Source organism: Furipterus horrens, unplaced genomic scaffold (genome assembly GCF_987537825.1).
Source record: "Furipterus horrens unplaced genomic scaffold, mFurHor1.1.pri manual_scaffold_4, whole genome shotgun sequence".
NCBI classification, from domain to species: Eukaryota; Metazoa; Chordata; class Mammalia; order Chiroptera; family Furipteridae; genus Furipterus; species Furipterus horrens.
This window is the reverse complement of record NW_028327174.1, coordinates 151,273,250-151,285,341: the sequence shown is the minus strand read 5'-3', so window position 1 is coordinate 151,285,341 and position 12,092 is coordinate 151,273,250. Positions and strand designations below refer to the sequence as shown.

The window sequence follows — 12,092 nt, the reverse complement described above, 5'->3', positions numbered from 1 at the left end:
ATTCCAAAGGCAAATAACTCAGCTGACATTTGCCACAGAGAATGAAGCATGGCTGTGGTCATTGACCAATATTTAAGAAGTTTACAGACTGGTGGACTATTCTGCCCTGGAATAAACATGAAGAAGTACCAGGACATTTTGACAAATTAAAAAGAAAACAAAATAGAAGAATAGTAAGTATGTCCAATCTAAGACCCAAAGTTCTAATCTCTATTTTCAAGGCTAGGATACTGGAATTCTCTGCTTCTTCATTGCTCACAGTATTGACATCAGGAAGAACGTTCATTACATTCAATGCTTCTCAAGTAGAACGTGTGTGTGCCTGAATGCATGTGATCCATTTTGAGAAGATAGATTTTGGACCCCACCGCTCTTAATCTTGAATATGTATGAAATTGATCCCTTGTGGGATGCCAAGTGAGGATAATGTTTGTTTTCTGAAAAGACAGTGCTGCAGCCAAAGAGAGAGAATGATGCTCATGATCACCTGGCATTAGGTGACCAGTATATCTACAGAATCAGAGAGGATGATGTAGACGCCAACATGTGGGCTGATAAAAATGGCTAGTGGAGGCTTATATTTGTTTTTCGACTATGGCTTTTCTCAATTATCTCAACAATCAAGATTGGCGAGCTTTATTTTTAAAACTGACAAACCAGTCATCCTGTAAGTTTAGTATCTTTCTACACATCTGGGAAAGTTTCTGTCATACGTGTTAGGAAGGCTTTCAGAGAAGTGCGCACTAGGTAAATTGCAACTAAGTTATGACACATAGCAGTGTGGAAACCTCTTAACAATATCCAAGTCTTCTTGGATATAAGACAAGTTATTGATAGTAGAGTTCTAACATTCAGATGTTCATCACTTTGTCTCTAATATATAAGCTTCTTCTTCTTCTCTCTCTCTTTTTTTTTTTACAATCATTGACTCTTCAAAACCCTGATATGTTATGACTATAAAATACAAGCTTTGAATTGCAAAGGACAAAACTGTCTTTTCAAATTATATTAACAAGAGAAATAACACAAAGCCCACTGTGTTGCCGCAACATTCTAAGATATACAAAGAATAGCCTTGTCTGCTTGAGGACTAGAACCATGTCCATTCTTTGTCATTTCTCCTTCTATGGGGCACAGATTACATTCTGAATTCTTGCTAGGTGGAGAACATGACAGGGAGGCATTTGGAATATAGGCCAGTGACCAGGGTACCCTTATTGGCCAAATACACAAATCCTTGTCCTCAAAAGAAAGCCCAAACTCCTTAATGCAGTTAATGAGGCTCCTCCCACATTTGTATCTGAAGCTCCACCCCTGCCCTCTCTCTCCTATGACCTTTTGTACACACCCATGTTGCCTGGCCAGGTCCTACAGACCTTCAGCTTTCAAGGAGACATTTTTCCTGTATTCCTCCCTCCCTAATTTTGGGATGGGTGAACTTTCTGTGTTTCTCCACCCCTTCATAACATCTTAAATTATAGTTGCCTATTGATCTAGTTGTCTCTCATTATACTGGACACTTTACAGTCTTATTGACAACTATATCCTCAGTGTCCAGTTTATTGCCTGGGACACAAATACCAGATGAATGAATGACTCAAATGAATGAACCCACTGCTGAGATAATTTTCATAAGCTTTAACATTTTATATTATGCTTATGACTTTTTTAGCCATTATTTCACATGTACCAGGGGTTAGGAAGAGAGAGGAAGATGGGGACTGTGTGTGTTTATGTGCGTGTGTAAGGCTATGAACAAGCTGAGTGTGTAAAGATACCAATGTCCCTGTTTTCTCAGAAAGTCCAGGGGGAGGAGGGAAGGTTAGCAAAGCAGCAGGCCTAGTTTTGAGCTGTTCAGATGCTACACATGCAAATGAGAGAGAATGGTATCAGGTGTCTAGTACTGAAGACCACAGGAAAAGAGTATGTGTGCATGACTGTATGTATTAGGGCAACTATTTATTTTGTTAATTTTGTTAATATGTTCAGGTTACACAAGACAGTAGGGAGTTTGAGAACTAGAATCACCACGATCTAGACCAATGATTCCAGGGGAACAATCTTTTCTGGTAATTGGCAAGTAGCCTCCTGTTTCCTAGGCAATCCCCTCATTGATCCTTTTCCCTTGTCAAACCCTCCTCAGCACCTACCACTGAACAGTGCAGGGCAAGGCACTTTGGAGGTCGCAAGGAAACTTAAGGTTCCTGCCCTCAAAGAACTAATAATCCAGTTAGCATGGTGACATGTAGGAAATAGTAAACAAATTAAACAAAATGAATCAAGGGAGTTAACTGGGTGACTTGTCTCTGTGACCTGTAAGAGGCAAGAAGCTTCTGGGTTAAGAAGTAATGGAAGCTCCAAAGGATGAGTAATATTTAGTCAAGAATATGACAAAGGGAAATCTTTAGGTAGAGAAAGATCCTGAATTAACATGCAGAAACAAAGTCAGTGAGTAGGCTGCTTTGCCTAGAGCAGAAGAACCTGACAGCTGTCAGAGGGAAGGGGGTTAGGGGCTGGAAGCAGAAAAAAAATGAAAAGAAAAGAAAAGAAGAGAGAGAGGAGAGAGAGGAGAGAGAAAGAGAGAGAGAAAGAAAGACTCATGGACATAGAGAACAGTACGGTGATTACCAGAGGAAAGAGGGGTGGGGGAGGTAGAAAAAGGGAAAGGGGGATAAACATTGATGGAAGGAGGCTTGACTTGGGATGGCAAACACACAATACAATATACAGATGATGTGCTGTAGAACTGTATGCCTGAAACCTATATAATCTTAATACCCTATGTCACTCCAATAAATTAAAAAAAAAAAAAAAGAAAGAAACAATTGCTATCTTTGACATCCAGGAAAGCTAGACTATGTTTTCAATGCTGAATTAGAAAATGACATCTCTGAAGACCAGCCCTCATTATTAAAAGGCACAGAAAGAGCACACATATATCAAAGTACCTAGAATTCTAGCAACGTCACATCTGATATGAATGAAAAACAGTAAGGCTTCCCAAGACTTGATATAGGCTCAAGAAATTAGCATTCCTTATTTGGTTAAGGTGTTTTGACTACTTTCTCAAAAACAACTGTCCCTAACATTCTCTGCTGCTGACTCCTGTACTCAATTGTATACTCCCTGAGGAGACCATATCCTTTCCTTGCTTTCAGTCTTCTCTGGCTCAGAGGTGGTGCTCACTCCACTGTGGTCAATTCACCAGTCTCTGAAGCTCTGCCACTTGTACTACAGTAGCCTTCTTCAGAATGGAGAGAAGCAGCTGACACGCAAATAAAATGAATGATGCAAATCCAGCTGACTTATTACTGGGATAGCAAAATTTCTCCATCTCAGAAAGGGACTCCCATCAATATTTTTGTTTTTTGTTTTCCTGGTCTAAATGGCATACTATGAAATCCAATGAATTAACATTTCCTAAGACACTGGGTTCTTCTTCCAGGAAGCCACTGCTATAAAGTACCACTTGGCTTGTTCAGTATGGCATATTAAAACACCACTTCCCATAATAAGTTTAAATCAACATTAGGTGATGTGGTTGATACTGCTTAAATCACTGAAATGATGTGTCATTCAGATAATTTTTCAAAATAAAAATGGAACCTCATCAAATTGACAGAGCTTGCTTTTATTTTATTTTATTTTATAATGGTTTAAGACTCAAAGAATCTGATGCTAACTGGATAGATGTGGTGGACCTTTCCTGACATCTGACAGTGACTCAGCTCATTTTCTTCACAAGTTAAAGCTAAGTAAATTATGAATCAATGCCCACAAAGCAGGAAAAAATTCCAGTTTCCCACTAAAAATCGCAAAGTGTGATAAACCTATTTCCGTTAAGAAAACTGCTGGAGTTTTTACTGGGGGATTTCCCAAGAAAACAGAGGCAAAAATATATAAACCAAAAGCGGAAGGCAAGCACATTTCCTCTTAGTGTTTTTATGCTGGACACTAATGCAAACACAGTGAATAATCCCGGGCTGTTTCATGTCATTCTCCTCCCCAGACCTGATTGGAAGAGATAACCTTCCACACGCTTGCCCATTCCAGTTGCACTGGCTCAGGGATGGGGCACACATCCTGTGGGAACAGCAGAGCAGCAGGGCAAGGCCACAGAAATGAAACGTCCACTTCCTTCACCCAGCCATATAAAGTACCACCACCCTCCCCTTCCTCTCCATTTTCCCTTCCATGATTAGCTACATTATCAACTACTGTAATCATTTAACATCCTCTAATTTCTAAACCTGAATCTCTCAGCCAAGTCAAGGCTGTCTTTATGTATGCAGCAACAGCTACTCAGTGTCTGCTTCATGCCACATAATATGCTAAGCGCCTTACCTGTTTTGGTTCATTTACTTCTAATTCTCTAGGAGGTGCAAACTGAGGATCAGAAGAGCTAAGAAACACCACATCACCTATGTGGTATCACTGCCCAAAATGCTTACAATGAATCTGTTTAGTAAGAAACAATCATACAAATCCAAACTGCAAAACATGCTGCAAAACTAATGTCCCAAGTTCTTAAAAAATTGTCAGTGTCAAGAAAGACAATAAAAATGATGATGATGATTTTTAAAAGCTGGAGAACTTCATTAGATTCAAGAAGACCAAAAAGAAATGAGAATTGTGATCCTTGAAAGATCCTGAATTGTAAAAAGGAATAATAAAAAATAAAAAACAAAAAAACTTCAGCTATAAAAAAACATTATCCCCACAAATGGGGAAATTTGAATATTGATTATGTATTAGATGATAATACTATATAAATGTTAAATTGCATGACCATGATCATTATATTATGAATATGTAGGGCAATACTCTTCTTAGGGAATCTTTCCTGAAGTAACTGGGGTTAAAGCTCAGTGATACTTGCAACAATCTCTCAGATAGTTCAGAAACAACAGGCAAACAAACAAACAAATAAAGGATCTCCCAAGTTAGAGAGGCAAAGACAAAAGTAAGATAGGCAGAGAGAGAGATGGCAACATATTAACAATGGGTGAATGTGGCTGTAGGATGTATGGGGGTTCATTGTACTATTCTTCTAGTTTTTTAATATGTTATAAACTTTCAAAATAGACTTGAAAAAAATAAATTACAAAATAAAATGTTAAAAAAAAAAAAAAACAACCCAAGCAGGAGCCTCAGGAACATTAACAATTAGTAACTGGAAGCGGGAATTCAGATATCAGGATTTTCGGTTGTTGCTGTTGTTCTTGCCTCCACTGATGGCTAAAATCTTTTTCTATGATTATTCTTACAATGGCTGTGTGCAAAAGGAAGACACGTGGATTGCTTTTCTCTTATATTCTTGTAAAGAGTTGTGACTACTCATAAGATGAGATAAAAAAGAGATCTCAATGGACAGTTTCTTAACTTCACCACTGTGAAAATTTAGAGAAACTTCATTTAAAATGGAGTCAGAAGACTGGAAGAGAGAACTCCCATTCATGTCACTTTGCATGCTACTGACCCTAACTGGAAGAGACTACCTTGCCTCTTTGACAGGAAGTGATATTACTTTACTACGTCAGCCAGAGGAAGGAAAGATCCCTTCTTGCTCAGCCAATGGTAAGCTACCATAACTAAGCCAATAAAATGTCACTAGACTTGGAATTGTCAGTTTCCTCCATTAGACTCTTCCTTTATGGCAGCCCCTACCAAGTCCATAGGAGTATTCATCTCCTTTGGTTTCTCTGGACTTGCACATAGTTTGCCATTAGATTGAATGTGGTGAGTTGTAATTCTTGTTCCGGAATAAACCCATTCTGCTGCAGATGTAGCTGGCTATCTATTTGTTTAAGGTCAACACTACCTTGTAGAGCATGATTCTCTGCCAGGCCAAATACAATGAGATGATGGAAAGTCCATGGCTAATGTCATTCAAACCCAACTGGAAATTAGGTAAAGTGCTAAAATGAATAAATTCATCTCAATTTATAGGAGTACATCTGACAACTGGAAAGGTTGCCTGTCTGTGAACTTAATAGATGGTTATCATTCACACTGCTTTGCTGATGGATCCTGAGCAAGGATGCTAATAAGTTGCATACACTTTAACTGTAAAATAAGTATAATATAATTGTTAAAATAACTCTAACATCTTCTGGTCCATATTTCTAATTGCCCATCAGACACATCCACACAGATCCTTTACAACCACCTAAAAACTCAAACCTAAAGTCCTTTTATTATTACTCTTCCCTCTACCCAATGCCCTCTTCCCCTCCATTCTACCATGCTTTCTTATATTTTCAGTTTCTGTTAATGGCACAATTTTCCATCTTGGTTTCTATGGGTGAAACTCGGGGATGAATTTTGGCCTCTTCTGTTTACTCAATATAGGCAAGAATAATTAGCAATTCTGACTCTTAAGTAAAAGCTCTCCACCCTTAACGCTTTGCCTCAGTTCAAGTCCTCATATTTCTCACAAGGACTCCTGCAATAACCTCCTTCTTGTTTTCCCTCCCTCCTGTCCCTGCTTCCAGCCTCTATTACTCCCATCTCGTCACCTGAATTATTTCTCTGTAACAATAATCTGATGGATTTCTCTCATAATAAAGAGCTTGTAACGGTTCTCGTGTAACTTCATCAGCAATGTACACACTGGATAATGTCACCGGAGCTACTGGAACCTCCCTCCATGTGTGTACATACCCCTCCTTATCTCTTGCCTACGTTCCTGTTGCTGCTTTTCCCCATTTTTCTATCTGGAAAAGCCTTAGTCTTCCTTCAATGTCTAGATTATTGTCTTTCTTTCCCTCCCTCCCTGAGACAGAGTTAAGGACAACTTCCTTGGGCTCAAGGGGCATCTTTATTATATCATTTATTCACATAGCATTACTATACTTTGTTTACATGTGTGTCCTCACCACTTGGTCCTGTAAGGGCAGGACCATATTCTAATAGTCTTTACATCCCCAGCACCCAGAACAATGTCCCAGCACAGAGCAGATTCTTATTAAATGAACAGATGTATTACTCTAAAGAAAGGCGTAGGCCTAATTTTTTTAAAAGATGGTTTTTTGGACTTAAAACAGTTTGTAAAAAAAGTTGTAGACCACACCAAAAATGATAAAACCACAAATTGCTGGTGAAATCCAAGACTCAAAGCTTTTATTCCTGCTGTCAATGCAACCCAGTATTCTGCCTACCCAATGCTTAGCGCACCAGGATTGCACAGGGATTCCCCACAAGAACATATTTCCCTGTGAAGGTCTGACTGTATCCCCTCGGTAGCTCAAATCAAGCCAGTGACAAGCGGACAGGAGAACAAAACGAGTGGCATGTTGTCCACAACACTGGAGGGTTAGCCAGTCCAAGGACAGGAACTTAAGTGTCAAGATTTTAAAATTTTCACCCAGAAACTCTTTATGAGGATGGTATCATTAGCAGTACTCCATGAACAGCCCCTTTCTCATCACTCTTATAAAATCCTGTGTCCTTTTATGCTATACTCTCAATCTAACACTGCTCGTCTATGTGCTGAAAGGCACCATCTTATTGTACAATTTGGAAAGCATTTCAACCTGTGGGGAAGTTACCTTAAAATTGAGTCCCTGAAACAGCTAAGGAAAAGTGAGACAGACAAGACATTCTGACGTTTTCCCAGCATCAAACCCTATCTTTTCATTTTTTTCCCATGGAAAATAAAACAGATGAGATATTTGATCCACGTGCTTTGTGTATGTACTTTTAATATGTCACCTTTGGGTAACTCAACCCACCAATGGATTATTAATAAAATTCAGCAACTGTCAAAGCACTTCTCCATGTGGAAGGAGGTTTGGCTGCGACACCTATTAGAAGAGAGACAGATGGCCTTACCTCTCAGCTCCCGTGTCCACAGCTGTGAGTGGAGGTAACTGGGAGGAGGGGTTATGGGGGCTCCCCTGCACATTATGTCCTGGAGAAGGGTGACTGACAGGATGTGGGGGTGGCATGGCCCCAGCTGCTGTTCCGCTTCGACTTGAATGATTGCTGGAGAAAATGGAAGCTGAAATCAAGGGAGAACAAGCATCAGACTGTGCCCCAAGTGAAGCCCGCATTTTTTAAATACCAAAGGCTAACAGCAAGCATATTTTAGGGGCTTGTTTGTTTTTCTTTTGGTGGTTTTAAGGGAACAGTTCTCCCCTTATTGGATGTACACAGCTTTTGTTTTCACGTGCCTTGATGGCTGCTCACATTCTGCTGGTTCCAGGCTGACGTCCGTGGTTTCCCCTAAGTGCAGCCTTGCCCTACCCGTTTCCTGTCTGGACACTGTATATATAATTAGTCAATCTTGTATGTTTGCATCTGGGTGAAGGTCTCTGCATTAGCACTTTTCAGTCAGGAGGGATGGGATTCAGGTAACAGAAGATTTGCTCTGCTGACCTAGAAGGGTACAACACAGGCCTTCTTCCTCTTCTCATCACTGCTGCGAGCTGCTGCGGGTCAGGCTGGGGTTTCTCTCTGTCACTATTACATCAATGTAATGAGAAAGGAGCGTCCCCTGATCCTAGCATCAGCGCAGGATCCTACACCCTTTTAACTTTAGCATTTAACTGACCCCAGGCATCTCCCCAATGGTGTGATGGATGGATGTACTTGGTCTTCAACGAGAATGAGTCTTCTCCTACCACCACAAAATATGAAAAGGGGGGTCTCAAATGCACCTCTGGGATATTCCCCTGCTGTTGCCTATTATGACACAGAGACTGAGTTAAAGCCTCACTCATAGGGGAAGCCTAGCCTTTGAGAACTGTATGTGACCTCAAAGTTAAATATGTGCCCACTTAGATTGGCTAATTGGTACCATGCTACAGAAGAAACTGGGGCTCGTCGCTTTCATAGTCTATCACTATCAGAGAGGCTCTCTCAGTATCTGGGACCTACTCAGCAGACATCTCATTATAGTGCAATCATACCAGCATCATTATGCTGACTCTCTTTAACTTCCTTCTCTACACAAAGCTTTCTGAGCTTTATGCCCATCCCTGCTCTCTCTGAACTTACTCTACTGATATCAAAGAACAAATGGATTTTTTTTAAAAAATAAAAAGAATCAGGCTAAAGATTAAGAAAAAGAAGCCACATAATCAAAGAGATTTGAGGGTTTAAAAGTTCAGGGAGCTGTATTTTTAGACCAGTACCACTTTTCTGCAACCTCCCCTGGATAGAATTCATACCCCAGATGACCCAGCCCCCAAAAGCTTAATCCAATGGAATAAGAGTTCAAGTACCTAAAGGAAGATGTGAAGAGGCAGAATTACCATCTTCCCGCTTAAAAAGCTACTGACAGGGGTGTGATCTGATTTGAAGGCTTTATTTCTGGTAAGTCAGCATTGTGTCAGGTTAACTCTTGTCCTCAGAAGCCTGCATCCTCCACAGCCCTCCATGTCTTTAAGAGGTGGTGTGACAAGAAAATGCTTACCAGCTCAGAACAGCAATGCAGAGTGTCTGTTGTATGTCAGCCTCCAGAAAAGTTGCACATTTGCAAACTCGCTAGAGTCACCTTATGAATCACAACCTCATTTATGCTCAGTTCGCTCAGGCAACCACAATTCTGCTTGTATTCCAAATAATAATTTTGCCCAAGAGAGAAGGCTGTTTGGATTCACTGTGGCAATAGTTTTAGGCCTGGTGTTTGTCAGCATGGAGCTCAGTGTTTTATATACGATTCCAAAAACTAATGGAATCATAAGGGGTCACAGAGACACTGTGGAAACACAGCTAATTTTTTCCCCTGCTTTAGTGTAGTATCGTGAGCACTCCTATTTGTTTTCTTGTAGTTGCTGAATACACCCCTCATTTATCATCCCCTGGAGGTATTTTTGTATGTGTGTGTTCCTCACTAGGGATGCACTGCTCCTGCTGTTTATAACCCCATGGGCAACAGGGCAACTTGGTGTGCACTTTACGCTCTACTCCGTGCTTCCACAGAAAAATGTGTTGCTTCCCAGAGGTCTACATTAGCTATATTAGCTACATTTTGCATTAGCTGCTATAAAATAGGCTGAGAAATTTGGTAACTTTTTTGCAGCTTGCTGCACACTGAGAGCTAGGCCTGGTGAAGGGCTTCTTCATTCCATTTAATAGCCAGAACCAAGTGCCCATCTATCCATTAACTGTCCATCCATCCGTCCATCCATCAAACATTAATTTTTAACTCAGTATTTATTAAGTGGTACACGCTAGCCACTCTACTATATATACGTGGGTCCCTGTCCTCGAGGAGGTTGCAGTTTGGTGAGGAAAAGAGACTGTTATACATCAACTCTACTAAAATACATGACGTACTAGTGTAGAGCATCAGACAGTGTTCAAAGTGCTTTAACACACTATCTTATTGGTGACCCCACAATGTGCGCCCAAGCTCCGGCCAAACCAGACGACTGACCACATCTCAACTATATCATGAAAATTCATACTACTGTGCTTTTGCCTATAATGTTCTTGAACTTTGTCTACTTATTTTAATAGTTTTGCTCTTTGTGCAGAGTTACTTGTGTTCTTTTCATTGCCCTCTTAACATTCAATTATTCCACAGATATGTATGAAGTACCTATGGTGTGATAAACATTGAGCCATGTCTTGGGACAGGCTAGGGAACAAGATACCATTGGTGTCCAGTATCTTCAACAGCATCATTCATGTAGGTTTGTTGAGCAAGCAAAAATGTACACAATCTAAGTGTCAGCCAATACAGTCCCCCTTGGGGTTCAGTGAGTAGGAAAAGGACAGAAAGGAACAGTTACTCCCTGGCTCCTCTTCCCCACTAGTCACTTCCCTCACACTTCGAGGTAGACACATGAGTCAAAGTGGCTAAACATTCTCAGATATGCTCAATACCAGGGCATCGGAGAAGTTTGAGGGCAGAAAGCCAGAGATACATGGTGCAGTTGAGAGGAGAAACTACCAAATAATCCTTATACAGATGGTTGCCATAGCAAAAGAATAGGTGGACTAGATGATGGAGAGCATGTAAGGGAGGACATAAGATGTGTCTGGTACAGGGCCAATGTCTTAGAAACATGCCCTCCAGCTGTGCTGAAGTCAAGTGTTGACTGACCAACAGTCAAACATGCAACTACAGCTCTTCCATTCATTGCTACTGCCAGTGAGTAGTATTGGCACATCCAGTGGTCCTTTGAACCAGGGCCCATGAGAACGTGAAAGCGAAGGCTTTAGGGTACAATTTAAAGTCTGTATTTGGAAAGTATACTGGACAGTTTCTTACATAGGGCATAAGAAATTATCCCTCAGCAAAATGAGGCCCTTGATTTGCTTCTATTTTCTAACAGTGGGATGAGAAGTGTAAGACAAATTCCTCTTGTGAGATACCTTAGTAGAAGCTTATAATTCAGAGTCTATATAAAGTAGTGTGTGTGCAGAGTCCAGCGCAAGCCTGCTGGTCATGGATGTTGCCTGTGACCAATATAATGACCTGAAATTTAGAGGAAGTAACAGGAGACAAAGCATGTCTTTCTAACATATATCCAACCCCCATTTCATATACTTTTCCAATAAAATGGACAAAATTCTGGAGTCAGAGAGCTGTAGCTTCAGTAGGATTGCTGTTGGCCTCTACCAAAGATCCACATTGCTCAGAAATTTTCACTATGGCATAGGAAATGCCTCTCCTACTAACACTGACCTCTAAAAATTTCCAAGTATACCGCAGTCATACATCCAGGATTCTAACTTACTTAATACAGTCTAAGAATATTATTTCATTCATTCATTCATCCATTCATTCAAACACAATTTTCCAGCCCCTACTCTGTACCAGGCAGGTGCTAATTTCTCAGTGTCTAAAGTCTTAACACCTGCCAATTTTACATAGACCTGCCCACCACAACACATGCTTCCAGATAAATGCTCTGGATATATTAAGTAATATTTTATCCCCAGGAAGAAAATATCCATGTTAGAGTATAATTCTAACGTCACTCACAAAAGGAAAAATTTCCTTCCATACACACTCAAAATGATTTTCCTAATTCAACCAATGTGGCATCTGAGTCCTTACTGATCAAAGTGTAAGAAAGAAAACTGATTCCTCCAGAATCCAGGGCAATATTAACAAAACTCTTGTGATCAAATCA

General features: G+C 40.3%; 1 protein-coding gene across 1 annotated transcript in view; it reads right to left on the bottom strand.

Moving 5' to 3' along the window:
* The window catches only part of GLIS3 (GLIS family zinc finger 3), a 319,845-nt gene that overhangs the window by 36,475 nt on the left and 271,278 nt on the right, over positions 1-12,092 (bottom strand). The window contains exon 6 of the mRNA XM_090275841.1: positions 7,834-8,002. Within this exon, the coding sequence (XP_090131967.1) occupies positions 7,834-8,002 (169 nt within the window). The remainder of the gene's footprint in view (positions 1-7,833; positions 8,003-12,092) is intronic.